Source organism: Panthera onca, chromosome B1, assembly GCF_046562875.1.
Source record: "Panthera onca isolate mPanOnc1 chromosome B1, mPanOnc1 haplotype 2, whole genome shotgun sequence".
Lineage (NCBI taxonomy): Eukaryota > Metazoa > Chordata > Mammalia > Carnivora > Felidae > Panthera > Panthera onca.
In genome coordinates, this window is record NC_138342.1 from 78,698,332 (window position 1) to 78,718,898 (window position 20,567).

Genomic DNA, 20,567 nt, shown 5'->3' on the forward strand with positions numbered 1-20,567 from the left:
TAAAAGTGTACAAGTGTACAAAAAGATACATCATGCAAACTTTATAACCAAAAGATGGCTGGAGTGACATTATATACTAATATTAAATAAAACAGCCATTAAGAAAAAAGGTGTTGAAAGAGAAAAGAAGGACATTTAATAATGATAAAAAATTAAATCCATCAAGAAGATACAACAATTATAAATATATATTCACCTAATAACAGAGCCCAAAAATACATGAAACAAAAACTGGCAGAATAGATGGGAGCAATATAGATAATTCAACAATAATAATTGGGAACTTCAGTACCCTAGTTTCAATAATGAGTATAACACTGCACAGAAAGTTGACAAGAAGCCTTGGACAACACTGTGACTAAACTTAACAGACATCTATAGAACATCCTGTCTAATAACAGGAGAGTACAAATTCTGAAGCGCACATGGAACGTTCTCCAGGATAGACCACATGTGTTAAACCATAAAACAAGTTTCAATACATGTAAAAGGACTGATGGTCATACAAAGTATGTTGTCTGAGCAGAATGGAGTGAAATGAGAAATACCTAACCAACAATTTTGGGAAATTCACAAATATGTGGAAATTAACACACTCCTAAACAATCTCTGATGAACTCCATGTCAACCTATTAGGGAACTCACATGACATCTGCATAATCCTTTTCGCCAGGTAAAATAAACTAGTCACAGGAGTGATGTTCCATCATATTCGCAGGTTCCACCCACACTCTAGACCAGGGGATCACACAGGCCATGTACACCAGAAGACTGGTGTCTTGGGGGCCATGTTGGAATACTGCCTGCCATGCTCTCTCTCCCAGTTTTGCTCTTCTTAGTTAGTGGTAGCTCTGTTTGCTCAGTTGCTCAGATCTCACGTGATCTATCAGCACATCCTTTTAACTCTTAACTTTTAAATAGACCCAGAATCTGAACCTTTCTCACTGTTTGTACTACTACTACTACCCTGATCCAAGCCATGGTTCTCACCTGGGATAATGAAGTTGTTTTCCAACTAGTATCTTTCTGCTTTTGCCCTTGCCCTTTACCTGTCTGTTCTCAACACAGTAGCTAGAGTAATCCTGATAAAACATAAATTAGATCATGTCACTCTTTTGCTGGAAACCCCATAATGGTTGGTGGAAGCCAGAATCCTTACAGTGGCCTAAAGGCCCTACACAGTCACTCCCATCCCACCGCCACCTCATTATCTCTCTGTCCTTATTACTTGACAATTTCCCCCTTGTTTCCTCTACTGCAGGCACATTGGCCTTCTTGCTGTTTCTCAGACTCCCCAGGCCTCTTCATCAGGCCCGTGCACTTGGTGTTACCTTTGCCTGGATTCTCTTTCCCTGGATATTTGCATGGCTCACCTTTGCCTCCGTCAGATCTTTACTAAAACAGGTGTCCCTGGCCACCTGTTTAATCCCCCCCCCCCACCCCAATATATACAGTCTCCCTATCTTCCCTCCCTGCTTCATTGTCCTCCTCTTGTTAAAATCTAACTTTTTTTTTTAACATTATTTGGTTTTTTGTCCCAATGCTAGAAAGTAAGTTCCGTGTGAGCAGGGCATTTCCTGGCTTTGTTTCCTGCCATATTTTCTGCTGTTCAGTTAATGACTGAACTTTTAAAAAGTATTTGGAGGAATGTATGATAACAGTTTCTCCAAGTTGAATTTATACCTCACTTGTCTTAATATATAGAATCACATTTTCCTGCTTCGTGGATTTTATAATAACCAATATAAATAATTGAGTATAATTGTCTCCAATAGACTTAAAGAATTATCAGTTAATATTACCTTTTTTAGAACTTGTCCTTTTTATTCACTGTTATGTTCAGGCTCATTTTACCTGTGCATATATTTTTGGGCAGTGAGTCATTTATGTCTTTAAAATGAAAAGCTACAGTTGGCCTCACAACCTTTTAAAAGCAGTATTTTAATGGGCTTACAAATTAAAGATGATACTCAGTAAAAATAGAAATATGTTATTTAATGCTCCAAATTGGAAAGTTTGGGCGCAGTTTACTGGAAATGCCGCACTTCTAATTTTAGGAAGGATTGTTACTATTGCTAATTGTGAGTATTGTAAGTATTGAAAGGGAGTGTGTTTCACTGTCATGTTCGAGTGTATTTCATTCTCTTTTACTCTCCCTGCACATGTCTTTGTATTTGTGAATGTGTGTGTGTGGTTTTTTCCAGTGATCTTTTCTGTTCCAGAAAACTCTTCCTATGGTTCCATTGTTCTTGGACTCCTTGCTCATGCCAAGCCCTTTCCAAAATTTGACCATATTAATAATATAAAATTGGTGTATACATTTTTATTATATCTAATTAAGTAGAGTATCAGATGCCATTTTTGTCTTTGAGCACAAGTTGTTTTTTCATGTGGCTTTGTTTTTACCTTTTGTTGACTAACTTCTTTTGATTTTCTTAGCTTTTTTTAATTTTTAACTTCTATTGATGCAGTAACTTTGGGTCAAATATAATTTCTAATCTCCAGTAGCCTTAGAATGCCAGCTTTACAGTTATCATCCACATGATCTTAGGAATGTTAGGTAGCTTCTGATATTTTCTTCATCTATTTATAGAGCTAATTTCCATCACTGAGAGTTATTGTTCACGTTAAGTTACAAAGGGAGGCAAGAAGGGAGCATTTGATTTTGAAGCTGAATCCCTGTTAGGTTATGCCTGTTGAAATTTGCAACCCCTTTCACCTTCTCACCGTGTAAGCTTTTCTTTTCCTGTTCCTTTTGACATCTTTCCCCACCTTTCCTTTCTCTCTCTCTCTCTCTCTCTCTCTCTTTTCTTTTTTCTTTTTGGTATAAGTCTTACAGAAGATCAAGAGGCTAAAAAGTTTCATGAGCTAGGTTAACTCTTTGTCAGCCAGTCAGTGCTTTAACTCTTTCCTGTCTCTTCCTTTGTCAGTCAAGGAGTACTTGGGAAAGACAGTGGCGTGGAGGACTGGAAGAGAGGTAGCTGCATACTTAATTCCACTTTGCTGTTACCCAAGCCTGTATGTCCAGGTCACAGATGGAAACCCAATCTACCTGGAACAAGAAGAACTTCTTCAGTGTTAATCCTGTGTTAATGAATTTGTTAAATTAGTCTCTGCCAACACAGAAAAGAGTACTTTGTTATATATAAGAGATTTTATTGTTTCATCTATACATAACTTCAAGGACATGATGGGAAAGGTGCTCTTCCAGCTGGGCCAGGGAATACCCGGTTGGGGCAGTACCACACTGAGCATGTTTAAGAAAGGAGCTCTGGCAGGAACAAAAGTTATATTCAGCTCAGTTTTTAAAGGTGCAGAGAGTGTTTCTTTACTGTTGTTAAGACATTTCACTATTTAGATTTGATAAGAAAGTAAGGAGGTATCTTAAACTTATTCTTTCAATCAATGATAGTTTTTTTTTTTTTTAATTTTTTTAATGTTTATTTTTGAGAAGAGAGAGAGAGAACAGGGAAGGGGCAGAGAGAGAGGGAGACACAGAATCCAAAGCAGGCACAGAGCCCGACGCAAGGCTCCAACTCACAAGCCATGAAATCATGACCTGAGCCAAAGTCGGACGTTCAGATGACTGAGCCACCCAGGTGTCCCTCAACTGATGATAGTTTTAATTAATTTAATTAATTTATTTGTACTAGGCACTATTCTATAAACCTTTTAAAAACATTTTTAAGAATACATGAAATATAAGAAAATCTTCTAAATTATAAAAGGAAGCAAAAGAATAATGAAAATCATGAATGGGACCATTAAAAATGAAGACTGGTCAAAAATGTGCTCATTGAGACTTGGCAAAACCTATAATAATGACCTTACATACTTGCCTAGGGTTTGACTAAATTTGGCTTTAAGCCTTCCAGTGGTCAACAAAGAAAGTTAATTTTTAAATTTACTGTACAATGAGTAAAAACCCTATTGCTCAGAAGAAGCAAAACTGTTCTTACTACACAAACCTGAAGGACTTTCTCCAGAGAGTCCACATGGAAATGACCCTGTATGATCTCTAACAGATAACACTCTCAATAGCAACTTAGAGGAGGAGCAAGGGTGACTGTCACAAGGCTGTTTCCTAGGACAAGTGTCAGTGTAGACTGATGGTGTCAGGCTGAGCACCGGTCATTAAAGGAATCATTCTGTGGAATGGATCAGGTCCAATATGCCATGAATCGCAGAACGTCCTTCTCTGCTGGTCTGACTTGGTTTCAACATATATTTTAGGAAATCTAAAAATGGAGTGTGTATTCCTCAATCAGTTGTTCTTTTCTCAGATGAATTTTGTTAAATATTTGCTGGCACTGACAGCCATGTTTGTGGAGAAAAGCTCTCAAGTGCATCCATACGGAATGTGGAGTTTGATTAGATTGACTTTTGCAAACTGGAAAGCTGAATACAGATACAGGCCTTCAGGGGCCATCCAGCCTATGGAGGAGCTGGAAGATGTGCCCTCATAAAAAAAATTCAGTCTGACAAATTCTTTGAAATCTGCCTTTAGTGTCCAAGCAAATGTTAGCACAGTTCTACCAGACTCTATGTTATGGTCACAGTAAATTGAACCTGGCAGCCTTTTCAAGGTTGTATAACCAGATACCCACTTGGTGGAAAAGCTCAGTGGACTCATGAAACTTTGTCTAGCTTTGAGCATTGTGACTCCTTGGTTTATCTTTGAATATATACTGAGAAAATGAGAAGAAGGAGCTTGTTGAGTAGAACTGTTATTTATTATCCAATTAAAAATTGAGGGACAACCTACCCAAAGTAACATATTTGGTTACAGAATAAGTGATCTATAGCCCTTTCTTTCTCTGGCAGGAATTAGTTAACAAAGACACTCCTTGTTAGTGATAACAAAACTATGGTGCCCTAAAGCTTAAAAACATAATAATAAAGTATTTGTCTCAAATGCTCAGGAGAACTGCACGCACCAGCTGATACAAGTGGCATCATGTTATTAATAAAAAACAAGTTAACAAAAAATGAGGCTAGAAAATACCCTCTTATACCTCAAAGAACACATTTTTATCATTCATCGAGAACTTTTTTACGTTTTTGACTCTTGGAGGATTAGGTGCTGGTTCTGAGTAAACATCACTGTATTTGCAAAGAATTTCCCAGTGGGAAATAGTTACTGAATACTAAGGTTTATGTTATCATTAAAGGCTAAAAAATGCTTCGATTTTGTGATGCTCATTACTATGATTTTTCCTATAATCTGCCTAGAAGTCAGGTATCCGTGCTCACTGACAATTAACTGTGTGGTCACTCAGTGATGATAATTGATGGTAATGAGATGAAAAGCAGAACATTCAGTTGACTATACCAGTTTGCTACAAATCAGGAAATTCAGCTTCTGGCCTTCACTCAGTCAGTCATTTTATGATATTTGTCAATCTTTTGAACATTCTGTATCTCAGCTTCTCCATCTGTTAAACTGAGTTTGTAATAACTGCCCTGGTCTATCTCACAGGAATGTTGTATGGACAAATTGGATAAGTGTAAAAGTGCCTTGGAGGTAAAGCCACTCTGTGAATAAAAATTAGTGGGATGGAGCTACTGAAAAGTACGTTGCAGAGGCTAGAATGGTTCATCTCTGCAGGCTTCATGACTAGATAAGGGTTCATAATGGATTCCTGTCAAGGAAACCAAACCCGCCTTATCAGTTCATGACTATATAGTATTTAATGGAAAAAAATCTCTTTACAAACATTTGTTACCTTGAAACAAATGTGCATTAAAAATCAGTCATGTTTTAATTAAATAAAACCTTTCTAAGTAGCTTCAAAACAGTCTCTAATATCCAGTTGACAGTTTCCATAGTCTATTTGGAGGGGTCATAAACATTTGATATGTTTAATAGAGTTGAGAAATAAGTATATGAAACAATGTGCGGGGAAGAGAAATTGACTGCAGTGTTTTCTCAGGTAATAATTATTACTGTTTTTAAGACTCCTGACATTACCAAATTGAGATTTCTCTTTTGTCTATTTTATAGAAATGTCAACTTCTCATCTCTGTCTAAACCATGTATTTTTTTTCCTGGTTATTTCATTTTATGTCAGAGTTAACATCCTCATTCTCATTCATTATCATGATGCAGACAGACCCACTCATTGCAACTCAAAAAACATAACCACTGGGGCGCCTGGGTGGCTCAGCCGGTTGAGCGTCCGGCTTCAGCTCAGGTCATGATCTCACGGTCCGTGAGTTCGGGCCCCGAGTCGGGCTCTGTGCTGACAGCTCAGAGCCTGGAGCTTGCTTCAGATTCTGTGTCTCCCTCTCTCTCTGACCCTCCCCCATTCATGCTCTGTCTCTCTCTGTCTCAAGAATAAATAAACATTAAAAAAATTAAAAAAAAAAAAAAACAACATAACCACCAAATCTGTTGAAGATGAAAAAAAGTGGGGGAAATGGCCTTTCTTGAAGGAATCCCTTAAGTGCTTTTTACTCCTCCCCTTTATTCTCTTCACATAAATGCGCAGAGAGTTCCTATGTAAATTTACTGCGCCTATGTTTTCAGCCCTTGAGAAGGATAATTGAGCAAGTATTTAATTGTTTGGACATTGCATAAAAGAGGTTCTGTCCAAGCTAACTTTAGAAACTTTTATTCCCAAGCCAACTCGATCTCTTTTCTTCTGGCAGGGGACCATTCCTAGTGGCACTGGGGAAATCTTGGCACCCAGAAGAGTTTAACTGTGCTCACTGCAAAAATACAATGGCCTACATTGGATTTGTGGAGGAAAAGGGATCCCTGTATTGTGAGCTGTGCTATGAGAAATTCTTCGCTCCTGAATGTGGTCGATGTCAAAGGAAGATCCTTGGAGTAAGTATCAGAAACCTGTTTATTCTGAATGAGCTTTAAAGCACAATAATTTTTTTGTTTTGAAATCCTTACATCAGTTTTCCTTTTTATTTTCTTCTTGCTTGATCCCCTCTCTGTTTTCATCACTGTTTATTATTGTAAAGCAAAACTAAATAGACCTCTGTAGAAGTATATCGGACTCGTGGGGTTAAGTTGTCTTTGGGTTTGTCTTACTGAGTGCTCGCTTGTCTGGGGAAAGTCTAGCCACTGTGGGGAAAAAAATAATTTACTGTGGGTGTGCTACCTCAACAGGACCCTGTTTGCTCAGGAATGAAGAGGTCGCACAGGACCACACACATCAGAGTTCTCAGAACTGACACCTTCACTGTTTTAAATTAAATTCCATAGCTTTTATAAGACCAGCATTTCCCCATTTGTCAGGGTTCAAGCACAGGGCACAGATCTCATGAAATATATAAGACATGAAGCTTATAAATGATATATTTTTCTTAAGTGCATATAATGTTTAAAAATATAACCTATTTTATGAGAGTAGACATGTAATAGAAAAATAAGCTAACCACCTTTTTTTTTTTTTTTCCCCTTTTCGAAAAGGAAGTAATGTAGGAGTCAGATACATAATGAATAATGATGAATGAATGAATTTCCTGCTCTGGAATACTCAGTTTGCTATTTGCAAAGAAAGGGTCAGTCATTTCCTGTGGGTGATCAGGAGTTGGAATTTTATTTTAGAAGTGGCCAAGGTGCCTGGTCCCATACGAAACTCCTAAAACTAATACAGAAGATGGAGATGGCATTGCTGAATTCTGCCATTCTCTCTATAAAAATGTAATAATGAAAGTTTAATTTGTGTCAGTTGAGAGAAAAGTTAGTATAAATTATTGAGTAGTTTTAATTTCATGTTACATCTTTAAGTGGGTCTAAAACTTTGAGGACACTTAAATTATAAATATTCTTCATGAAATATTTCTGTATTATTAATTTGTACAACATGTTGGGAACAAAAAAGTAGCAACATACGGGCTATACCTTCCCAAGTGACAAATAAGAAGTTGAATATATGTTAATACTGTATATAAATACAGTCTATGGAATTCTAGAATCATTAATAACACAAAGTCAGGTAACAGTCTTAGAACCAAATGAGGTTGTAGGAAATGGAAATCTTATCCTCATTGCCTTAGAGATGGGCCAGAACTTCACTACAGGGACAGATCCTCTGGGTTGTTTCAGTTGTTCAATTGCCTGTTCTAAGGGATAGGAATCAGTCTCAAGGATAGAAAGGGAAGTAAATGCTAAGAGCCATGAGAAATGATTTGGTTCAGTGTATATTTGTTGTACATTTTCATGGTGATCTTTCTGGATCTAAATTACTGCCATGTCTTCCCATTATCCATCACTAGGGAACTGTTGCATTTTCTGTGGCTAATAATTTACTCTGTATCATTGTATTTTGACAGTTTTTTATTATAAAAATATTTCACTCTAAATAATTAGAAAATACCAAAAAGATGTAAAGAAGAATATTAAAATGACCTATATATTTACCAGTCCCAGATAATTCCTGTTAAGCTTAGGATGTATTTTCTTCCAATTTGCTCTTTGTAATTCATTTACAAATTGTAACCATACTTTATGTGTAGCATCCTCTTTTTTTGTGATAAAAGAGTAAATCCCATTTTATTAACTCATCTTCAAAAAATAATGTTTAATGGCTCCATCTCTGTCAATCCAAAGAAATGATTCCTTGCAAAACCAGCTTCTTAATAAGACTTTTTACTAATTAAACTCTGGCCCAAGTCTTTGATACTTGTTGTTTTGTTTTGTTTTGTTTTGTTTTGTTTTGTTTTGTTTTGATACTTGGTATTTTTAACCATTGGGTCATTGTTGACTAGAATCCATACTTTGTGGTTCAAATTTTAGATGCTCATTTGAGTGTGTGCTTTGTGTAGTCACAGCTGATTTCCAGAACTGTAAACATGTGTTAAACAGATTGGATTACACTGATTATGTTATTACTCCCATAATACACCAAAGCATAGGTTTGTTTTAATTTTTGAACATTTTGCCCTTCCTCCATGACATTTCCTTTTCTTTTTTTTTCCCTCCATGACATTTTCAAGATAATACTATGAAACCTTTGTAATATTCCCTGACACCCTTTTGAGAGAAAGCAGAATGTATTACAGCAAGTACTCATGAAATGCTTACTTTATTCACTCCCTATATAATGTTTAAGTAACACAACAGTCGTTATTTAAATAAGTTTACTGAAAACTCACGTATTATATAGGGTATCAGTTTAGACCATTTGTGAGTGTGTCTTTAGAGGAAAAGCTGATGGTAACGACAAAGCGTGTGCCTACATTGGGTCAGTTTAAAAGGGCTGTGTTGGTACAACTAATAGAGCAAGCATCTGTGTATGATCATCTTTCTTTATATCCAATTGCCTTTCTGTAACAGGAGGTCATCAATGCTTTGAAACAAACTTGGCATGTTTCCTGTTTTGTGTGTGTGGCCTGTGGAAAACCCATTCGTAATAATGTTTTTCATTTGGAGGATGGTGAACCATACTGTGAGACTGGTAAGATCCTGAAGCCATTAGTTTCTTAAATTTTGAATAAACTTAACCCTTAATGTTACTACCAAGTTGAAAGGCAGTAGGGGACAAAGTGGATTTCCAAATTGTTTTGGGGGCATTTAATGTTACTCTAAATATACAGCAAAAAACTATGTAAAACTTTTATGTGATTTCGTCAAAACAGATATTCCCAGTTTCCTGAAGAGAAATGAGCATGTATGTATGCATTATCTAGTAGGAAAATATTTTACTTGAATCCCTAATAGTTTATGGATATGAATTCCACCACATTGTGTAGCTGAAAGCTACCTCTAATGGTGAATTTTGAGTGGTTACAAACATGAGAAGTATTCAGCTATTGAACATGATATTGATTTGCTGTTTAAGGCAACCGCCTTGAAAATAAATTGGAAGTCCTTTGTTACTCTTACTGAATGGAAGGGTAACCTTGGCTTGGATTGCTCCCTTAGTAAAATTATTTTTAATAAACTGGACTCTAAGGACCAATCTGCTACATTTGTCTTACTACGTGAGCTCTGAACACTTCCTTTTCTTTCCCAAAGGCTGTAAGTGAACTTTTATAACACTTATTTGTTATTATTCCTCTTAGATATTAGTACCACACATATGTTTCAAAAAACAAAATATTTTCCTTCATCATGCCTGCATTCATCACCGCTGCATTTCCACTTTAGAGTTGTTGATCTACCTTGAAATGCAAAGTGTGGTGCTGGAGGAAAGGAATGTTGTACACTATTGAGTTAAGGGAGCAGTCAGCTTCTAATTTGAGGCTGGTAGCATCACGTGACCTTTTATTGCTCACTCATTCCTTCCAGCTGAGTTAGGAGCAGCGCGGATCTATGCCAGACTATCCACCCGGAAGCTCTATGGAGACACCAGTGACCTATCTCGTCGGGGGGCTATTTGGGGACAGGATGGCTACAAGCTGCTACCCTGACTCAATCAGAATATTTCACATTTTGTGATTTCACTTAATTCTTCTGAAGAAAGAGGTGTTTGTTTGTTTGTTTGTTTGTTTTAAAATTAAGTTTTGCAAGACATTTTGACTAACTGGCAGATAGTCCCTGTCCAGCTACATACCTATACAGCTATCTAGCCTTAATATCATATTCATGTAGTCTAAGAAGGAAGATTTTTAAAACCCCAAAATTGCTTACAGAAAAGGAAAAATATTTTTGAAGATTTATTTAAATGTCACTTCTAGGAGCGCCTGGGTGGCTCAGTCGGTTAAGCGTCCAACTTCAGCTCAGGTCATGATCTCACGGTCTGTGAGTTCCAGCCCCACGTTGGGCTCTGTGCTGACAGCTCAGAACCTGGAGCCTGGTTCAGATTCTGTGTCTCCCTCTTCTCTGACCCTCCCCCGTTCATGCTGTGTCTCTCTCTGTCTCAAAAATAAATAAACGTTAAAAAAATTTTTTTAAAAACAAAAAATAAATGTCACTTCTAATGAACATGATCTACTCTTGTATTTTTTTAACCTCCAACACTTGTTATTAGCTCAGCCTTTCCCATTTCAATAAATGCCCCACTGTCCACTATCCCAAAATCTAAGATTCTGTTCTTTCCCTTACTCTCCTCATATCCAGTGTAATTAGTAAATTCTAGCAGTACCCTCAGTGTATATAAATTCATTCTTTTCTCTTCACCTCAGTGGTCACAACTAAATCCAACTCACCCTTTGCCTGGATGTTCTGATCACCAACTAAGATGGTCTGTCTTCTTTCCCCAACCTTTAAATAGAAGTTATGATAATATTTGTTTCAGTGTGAATTAGATTATGCTTGATACCTTTGTTGGCTTCCACTTGAGTAAACATACATTCCTTACTAGACATGCTTTGCCACCCTTTTCTTCTACTACCTTACCCTCTGTCAGGCATATGTCATCACCCCTTTGCTTTTCTGAATATGCTGAGATTCTTCCTGCCTCAGGGTCTTTGTATTTGCAGTTTCTTCTAACCGATATGTTCTTCCACAGCTTTTCTGTGGTGAGTTCTCCTTTTTTTGTCATGCCTCAGCCCAACTGTTACCTCTTTAGAGAAGCCTTTCATAACCCACCTATTTAATGGAGTGTTACATACTTCCCTTAACTATTCTGTATCACAGGATTCTTTTCTTCATGGTCCTTTTCACAATGTGAAATTATTATCACTTGTTTGAAAAATACAATAAACAACAACATCCTGCTCCCAATGAAGATATAATCACCCTAAAGAGAGCAGCCACATCTGTCTTTTTCACCATTGTGCCACTCTTTAGTGCCTAGAACAGTGCCTGGCACATAGTAGGACTCAGTGGATAGGTGTGGAGCAAATGGTGCTAAGGAATACTGAAGATTGTTAAGGAAGGTAAATCAAGTTGGAAATGATAGTCTACTTCCCGCTCCAGCCCAGGTTGGAGTAAACACAAGTAGTGAGAATGGCTGCATAAAAGAAAATTGCCAATAAGTTCTAATTTAGTAATAATAAAGAAACATCTTATCAAAACTGCTTTCTTTAGAAGGAAATCCTATTGGCATTTTATAACTACTCTGTGTCAAGTTAATGGTGTTCTCTGGCTAAGGATTTTCAGCACAAAGTCTTACAATTGAAAGGAAATTGCAGCAAAAGAATTAGTGGCTATTACTGTTAGGATACAGTCCAGCTAGAACCTCAGTCAAGGCTCTTATTCATGGAAGTTTCTTGTGACTTTTTTTCTTTCCTACCAAGTTAGATACTCTATGAAATGTGCTGGGATATCAGATATTTCTTCTTGATTTATGTTCTTTAGTCTTACTGTTGCTAGTTTTTGGAAGTTCTGTTGTCTTTTGTTAAAACAGTCATGTCTGTTGATAGCTTATCAGAGAACAGAGTTGTTCTTCATACGAAGTTGGACATTTAAGTAGCCGGAGATAAGTGAGAAGTATTATGTAGAAAAACAGAATAGGGGCGCCTGGGTGGCTCAGTCGTTTAAGCGGCCGACTTCGGCTCAGGTCATGATCTCGCGGTCTGTGAGTTAGAGCCCCGCGTCGGGCTCTGTGCTGACAGCTCGGAGCCTGGAGCCCATTTCGGATTCTGTGTCTCCCTCTCTCTGACCCTCCCCCATTCATGCTCTGTCTCTCTCTGTCTCAAAAATAAATACACATTAAAAAAATTTAAAAAAAAAAAAAAAAACAAACAGAATAAAGGACGTTAAGTTATGTAAATAAATAGCATTTACCCCACAGGTAACCTGAACCACACTACACATGTGTCTCAAGCCAAAACATACCCTCTGAAAATTTTCTAGTTACTAGTAACTTCATCTTCTCATTTAATTCCAATTTTGTTGCTGCTTTCTAGGAATTCTTATTCTAAAGCTTTCTCATGTTTAAATTATGTCTCCCCACCCCCACCCCGCCCCAATACAGATTATTATGCCCTTTTTGGTACCATATGCCGTGGATGTGAATTTCCCATAGAGGCTGGCGACATGTTCCTGGAGGCCCTGGGCTTTACCTGGCATGACACCTGCTTTGTATGCTCAGTAAGTAAACTCTTATTTCCAAGTGAGAGGAGCAAGTATGGCCAGTTTTCACCTAAGCACTAAATGGAAATAGCAGGTTTTGTATCTTTCAGACCTTCACACCCAGAAGTATTTTTACAGTGATCTTCAAAGTTGTTCATTAAATTTTTTGGCATTATTTTGAATTACTTGGCACAGAATAAGATGCTTACCCCTTTAGAGAAGGTCCTATTTTTAATTTATGTTTATAAGGAGAAGCTGTATATTTCTTAAAACAGTAAGAGACCTTGACATTTTTTTAAAACTCTGTTTTATTGGAGTGTTCTTAGTAATTTTTGGAAACATGAGTACTTGAAATAGAAACAATTCTAAAAAAAATCTATTGTTGAATTAATCATGGAAGCAAACTATATGTTGATTTGCCTCCTTCCTTAGCAATAGTCCATGAATAATTTTTTTTTTCTTTTTGAGACTATAATAAACCTATAGTCTACCTATTGTATTTGATATTTTCACATTTTTGGTTTTATTTATTTATTTTTAAAAATTTATTATTTTTTTTTAATATATGAAATTTATTGTCAAATTGATTTCCATACAACACCCAGTGCTCATCCCAAAAGGTGCCCTCCTCATTTGGTTTTATTTTTAATGGCAGAGATAGATTGAGAGATTTACATTACCCTAAGACTTTTATTTTTAATTTAGAAAGTAAATATCCAATAGAGATATTCTGTTCAGATATTTGCTTTTTTTAATCGGATTTAATATATCTTATAATTCTCAATACCCGTTGTATGAAGGGAAAAAGTTATGTTAATAGGAATCAAAGGATTTCCCCAAACATGACCACTGACCTTGCTCACCTCCTCCATCTCTTAGACTTCAGGGTATCTATAAAATGTAACAACTGGTAGCAGATTTGCTTGCTCCTGTTCTCTGGTAGAGATGCTCATGACCATTACACTTACCAAAGGCAATAGGAAAGACAAGAAGACATAAATGTAGATAGTTAACAGACTGTATAATCATCCAGTAGCCAGATGTTGACCAGGGTTTTTACTATAAGGAACAAAGAAATGAATTAAAAAGAATTCTCAGGCAGTCTACGTCTATGTGTCTGGGGCCTTCGGAATATCTGGCAAAGCAGTTGTATTTGTTTTTGTTTTGAATGCTCTGGGTCCCTACAACAGGAGGCATTGATTAGAATTTGGGAAGAGAACTTATATTTAATGTGACCTCTTTATGTCTTAATTTTTTCATCAGAGCCAAGTGCTTCACTTATCATAAAGAAAAATAGTGATCACTGATTTAAATAAATCAGAATGCATTCCAGAAAAAAGTCATTCTTCATTGCTTTTGAAAGATTGCATGAGATATCATAGTAATGGTTAAATATCAGAATGTCCAATACAACCAACTGAAGTGCTTTGTCTTATCCAGTGGGTGAAAAATCATTTCCCCTTCTTAGGCATATTTGATAAAATAACGATATTCTTTTAAATAATGCTTCTTTTTCAGGTATGTTGCGAAAGTTTGGAAGGTCAGACCTTTTTCTCCAAGAAGGACAAGCCACTTTGCAAGAAACATGCTCATTCTGTGAATTTTTGAAAGTCAACAGCTCAGGGGAGGAGAAGAAATTTGAAGAGAAAGAGAAGAATTAGAATTACCGATTAGTTTTTAGATTTAATATTTGTAGGAGTTTTGAAAAATAATAGTGACCCTGAAGGGATAAATTCCAGCTTTAAAAACCAAGTCTATGAGGAAATATTTGGCTTCGTAAAGTAGAGAGACAGTTTGGCATTTATGATTACTTTTTCCTCTATTTTCTGCCCATAAAATAACTTTTATAAAAGCCAATTTCCTGGTTGACTATTAAATTCATCATAGAATAAATTAGTGAAGAATTAAACTTTAGAATAAAAACCTCTAACATTTAGGCTGAGGTAATTATACTTTCTTTCCTTGTTAGGTAGTTCTGAGTAAATCCGTAAAAGGCAATGAAAATTGCCTTGCATCATCAGTAGGTAAAATGTATTTTTTCAAAAATAGTGCTTATCTTTAAAAGAGGAAATAGTTTAAACAAAATTTTATCAGTAGTAGGTATCAGTTTTTTAAAAAACCGTATGTACTTTTTTGTCTTCTAGCTGATCATTCCAGTGGGGAAGACCATTGAGATTTTTTATCAAAATGTGCCCTGCCAATAGGAGGTGTGATATTTCTCTCATCTACCCCCCTCCAAAAAGCCACCATGTAGTTTATAAATGTCAAATTTTTGCCTTTTATTAAAATATGGCCATTTCTATTTACATATTCACTGTTTTATCACCTATATTAGTCAAACTCCATTTTTCCCCCTTCCCTCATGCTGAGGTTAAGAGAGTAAGTAGAAAAGAGTGTGGTTAAGAATTATGGTAAATCAGAGGATTGTATCCAAAATTTTTAAAAATCCCCCCCTTTTGGACAATAAGTCCATTAGGTAAGTTTCAGATTTGTACTACTGACTGATAAAGGTTCGAGAACTCTCTTCGCAGAATAATTTTTTTCTTTCATTCTGCATTAGAAAAGTAAAAGATTGGCTTGCGGATGTGATAAAATCTAGGATTTTTGTTTGTTTGTTTGTTTTCTTTCAGTAGCTCTCTCAATAATAAATGAATCACTTCCAAATGTGATCATGAAGTTTGGAAAACGTTTACTCCCAGAGGTTGGTAGTATAGGAGGGAAACATGATCAGTCGCCCAGACTGGCTCGTTATTTGTTTTCTGTATTTGGAGGGGGAAATTATGTAGATAACACATGAAGACAGAGCAACCATTGTGGTGAAATTGTGAATCGTATTGATATTTGCCCAGTGAGAAAACAGATTATGACATTGAATAGTTTTTCCCTTTGTTTCTAGAATGGATGCAAGCCCATGATCCCACTAAGGTATAATATCAATTTGTCTGGGGCAAGGTGCTTTTAAAGTTGAGACAGAACCCCAAGCCCTCCCTGCCCCATAACTCACTAACAACTTCACTTCCATTGTGTGTGTGTGTTTGTTATAGAGGGAGGTTTTAGGCTCTAATATTTGTTTAACCTCCCTAAGAACTTTGCAAGGCATCTGTCCTGAAAGCTGTTAATTTATGGCCTAGCAGATTTATATTATATACAGATAATAATTAACTGGGAATAAAAGAATGAACAGGGTGACATGAAGTGGCTTCACCAGTAGCAACCCCCAACTACCTCCTCGCCCTGCATCTGTAGGGAGGCAGGAAGTTTTATTTTCGAAACAGAGTGCTGGGACTGAATTGTGCGTTATTTCTCATTGCTGCTGAAACCACCTGTAGAGTTTGTGCTGGCTAATGTGCGTGGTCACATATCTTAATGTCAGTCTCTTTCTTTACGTGATATAAATTGGTGGTTTTGTTTTGATGTAGTAGAGATTTTTTTTTTTTTTTGGTTGTTTAGTTTTGCCTTTATAGATTCTGTGCCAAGATAGTATTTGAAAAGTCAGTGGCATTTAGGTATTTCCTTTAAAGAATTTTATTTGACCTGGATTTCTTATTAAGTTACCTTACACTAAGGATCTCATTTTTATTCGATTTTTCTTCATACACACTATTCATGGAGCGTAATTTTGCATTCCTCTAAATTTTGTCCCTAAAAGGATAACATTACTTCTTCCTAATTTATCATTTTGTCTTTGTGCTTTGTCCTCTTTTGTGGCAAAGCTTTATATCTGTTCCTAAAACAGTTAATCCTGTGAAATAAATATTGATTATAACCCAGAAGAATCTCTGTATTTTCCAGTGGGGAATGCCATATTTAATATACCAGCATTAATCTTTTAATAACTGGCAGAGCACTTTATTCTTCTGGCGAGCTCCCTGAATATTTATTTTTCTGATTATAAATATTCCAGATCAGTAGCATTTTTTTTTTTAATTATTACCTCTTTACTGTAGAGCATTTACTTGTAGTCTTTCTTGATGTATATTTTGGAATGCTGTACTTAGTATAATACAGATTAAAATTACAGTATATGACTCTAAAGCATCCCCCACTTGTATTTCCCAAATTTGAAAATGCTAGTGACAGGTTCCAATTTATAACATTTTGTAGACTTCCAAGGGCTGAATGTTGCCCACTGGAGTGGCGGCCAAGAGAGGATCCCCACTGTTTATGTTCATAGCAGCATACTATTTCTTACGGATTCGGGCTCCATTTACAGCCGAACACTACAGCCTCGTCATTTGGTCACAGTGTTAAGACAGATAAGAGTTGCAATCTTCCAACTGTCAGTTGAAACCTTACGGTTAAAAGTCATCTACAACAAAAATGTTTTCATGGTGCCATTTTCACAGGGTAGTGTACTAGGACACTTTCATAGAAAATAATTCCTTCCTCTCCCTTGTTCAAGTAGGAATCTAGTGTTGTATTAACATTTTTGTAATGTTTAGAGTTTTTCAATCATCCCTGTCGAAAGGAGAGGCCTTTCAGACATAAGAGAGGGGGAAACACTGAATAATTTTACACGGATCTAACGTGGCATCACTGTCATCCCTAATCCTCTGCATGTTTTAAGATACTGGCTTTGGATTTTCAAAATATCATTTGCCTTTCTGTTAATCTGTATTTTCTGTTGCTTTACATTTTTCGGTTTGTATATGTCTGTACTGTTTTGCTTTTGGCTATATTTTCGAATAAACACCACATGAGAAATATAATCAGCATAGTTACACCTTAATGTGCACATAATAAATAAATGGCCGCAGTGATGTAAACAGGCTCTCCTGGTTTTTCTTTTTGTGGGTGGCACGTGGGTCCCATCAAAGTGATCATGGGGATAACAGGGTTTGCAGGATCGGAAGAGAAATGACAATTCCCAGGAGAATCCCTCTTTTATGACATTTGCCTATCAAAATGTCCCAGAAACAAAACATTTGAAAAGTGTCACATTTATTCTGCCTCGATCCATGTTTATGCTGTGCATGTAGCAAGTACACATAGCATGGTTGTAAATTAACAAATAAGTTCCATTGTTTTAAAAAAATACTCATTGCTGAAACCGTTTATTGGAATAACCTGTCCTATCAAGCACTATTTGTATCACATATCCTATTTAAACAATGTAAGTCGTCGTCTACATTTTCACGCTTTAATCAACCGGTACGTTCAGGGTTAACTCATCCCAATCTCATTAGTTAACTTTTCTATAACTAGATAGGCTCATCTATTCCTCATTTGTTTATTGATTTGAGTCAGATTTTTTTTTCCAAGTGTATAAAGTTAAGAGGAATGTTTCTGTTGCAGGCTGTATATTGGAAATAAAAGGCAAATTCAAGTCTATTTGCTCACAGTATATTAAACTCCAGAAGCCAAACTTATAAGGGCATCAAGTCTGCATTTGACATTTTAATAGCTGCTGTTTGGTTTCTATCAATCACGTCATTGCACATTAAAATGCACCAACAAAATAAGAGATCTGTCATTCCTTCGTTAAGAAACAGTAATCCAGTACAAGATTTATAGGCTTAAGACTCAACAGTGTGTGTTCACAATAAATCCCCATTCAGTGCTCAAACCAGAAACAAGCCTCCCTGTCGTTCGGTGTTTTCTGTTCAAAATGTCCCCAATATAAGATTATCAAAGGTTTTCTTCCAGAACTACGTATAAAATCCTTTTTGCCAGCAAAAGCTTAATTTAGGTTGGCGGCTTCCCTTTTTGAGTATTCTCAGACAAGATCTTGGTTCTATCAGAAACACATAGGTACTGATGTATTATTAGCGGGCCTGGTGTTAATTAGGGAGAATTACCAGAAATAGTTTGCTTCGTGGGAATTTATTACAGAATCACACTTGACTGATGGCAGAATAGGAGTTGCTGAGAGAGAGCAGCTCCCACTCGTAACCACTAATTAATAGGGTGCCAAAATTCCGCAGAGGGGGTCTCATCCCAAGGGTGGGAGCCTCCCGGGGAAAACGGTTCCTTTGCAGTATTTAAAATTTAAAAGAGGAAAGGGGCTAGGACACATGGCTACCCAACAGAAATCTCAGACTGATACGGTTTTGTGTCGTACTTATGAATGAGAGCATTTAACTCAGGAAGCGCCAAGCCCGAAAGTTTGTCAAAGACTCCCTTCCCCTCCAAAAGTCAGAAGTAGCCTGTGTGTTTCTTCTCCTAAGGAGATATGCAAAGGTATTTTTAGTGTGGCAAGCATCTGATTACTCAACTGTTTGCTTTACGAGGAAAATCTGGAACAAACCATTTGTCTACGGTATTATATTACTGAACATTTACTCTTTATTCCATGATTTAGAGGCTGAGTAGGTGGCAAGATTACATCAATGATTAATAAGAAAGGTGTGGCTTCCACACCTTGAACCCAGAGTTGAGGAGAAACAAGGTGTGTTTAGTGATCGGCACTAAGGGCAGAGCACTGGGGGAGCCCTGGTAAATGAAAGTTGGCCAAGAAGGCCATTCTTTTCCCTGTGCTTGTAACTGCGTGTAATCACATACAATAAAGCTTGGAGCCATTGCTTAGTGTAGAAGAATAAAGCATTTCCATGTCAGAAAACCTGATCACTGACCTCAGGGAGAAAAATAAAACAATTTGTAATTCACAGAGAGTAGAGTTTTCAATTTCTCTTCAGGCAGTATAGTTCCCAGGGAAAATGACTTCTGTGCCGGGTCCGTGGATTGATTGACATGGTCTCTAATGCATCTGTGTTTCAAAGGAAAAAGTTTCTGGTTAATAATTGGGTTTCAAATTAGTTTTTCATGTTCTAATTGTCACATTTGCTTTCTAGTTCAAATATACTTAGGTTTATTTTTTCTCCCCCCGCCCTCTTCTTTTTCTCTGCTTGTACAGCACACATAGCTGGTGCCATTCTAAGCACTTACTAAAAAATACCATTGTTTGTTTAAAGAATTTTAGTAGACTATAATATCTTCAGAGCTGTCTTTTGATTACACCCCCCCACCCCCACCCCGGTGTATCACTGATAAGCCAAACTTCCCTTGGTAAATAGGAAAGTAGTAACTTGAACTCCGGTGACCCATCATACCAATATTAGTTTTTGTGTAAATAGAAGTCTTTGCTTAGGTGACCATTATTGATGTCATCTGATCCCAGAAGTTGTCTCTTATTCCTGTCTGCTTGAGAATCCTTACAATCTCAAGCCTCCTTAGTTGAATGAAGTGGAGAGCAGACAAACCCATGGAGCTTTCCAAGTATGAACTTAGAAATATAAGTTAAAGTAATTCTAGCTTTATCAACTGAAACCTATCATTTATTCTGCCCTGTTAAGTTATTACACTCCTGCTTAATAGTTCTCTGGTACCATAATAAATGCTTTAGATAAAAATGAGCTCCACAAACAAGTTGAGAGGCACCAAAGTGAACCCAGGACTTCTGCCCCAAGGAAAGATATAAATCAATGATGTGACTCTATGAGTTTGCTTGTGCCTCAATATCCAAGGAGGTTCTGGATGATCTTTAACAATATCAACAAAGTATACATTGTGGAGAGTATAAGTTCGTGCTTGAGGGGAAAGTGTGTTGATTACGCCTGGTGGATCAGACTGGGTCCAATCAGAAGACTGAAATCACACCTAACTTAGCAGGAGAGAGAACTCCAAGGGTATCCCAACATAGAGAGGACCC

General features: G+C 36.8%; 1 protein-coding gene across 19 annotated transcripts in view; it reads left to right on the forward strand.

Annotated features, from left to right (window-relative positions):
- Positions 1–17,685, forward strand: part of PDLIM5 (PDZ and LIM domain 5) — a 220,600-nt gene extending 202,915 nt beyond the window's left edge. For all 19 annotated transcript variants that reach the window (XM_078445867.2, XM_078445870.2, XM_078445869.2 and 16 more), the window contains 4 exons: positions 6,652–6,832; positions 9,296–9,416; positions 12,822–12,937; positions 14,438–17,685. In XM_078445867.2, coding sequence (XP_078301993.1) covers positions 6,652–6,832; positions 9,296–9,416; positions 12,822–12,937; positions 14,438–14,527 — 508 coding nt within the window. In that variant the 3' untranslated portion in view covers positions 14,528–17,685. The remainder of the gene's footprint in view (positions 1–6,651; positions 6,833–9,295; positions 9,417–12,821; positions 12,938–14,437) is intronic.
- Positions 17,686–20,567: the final 2,882 nt, after the last annotated feature.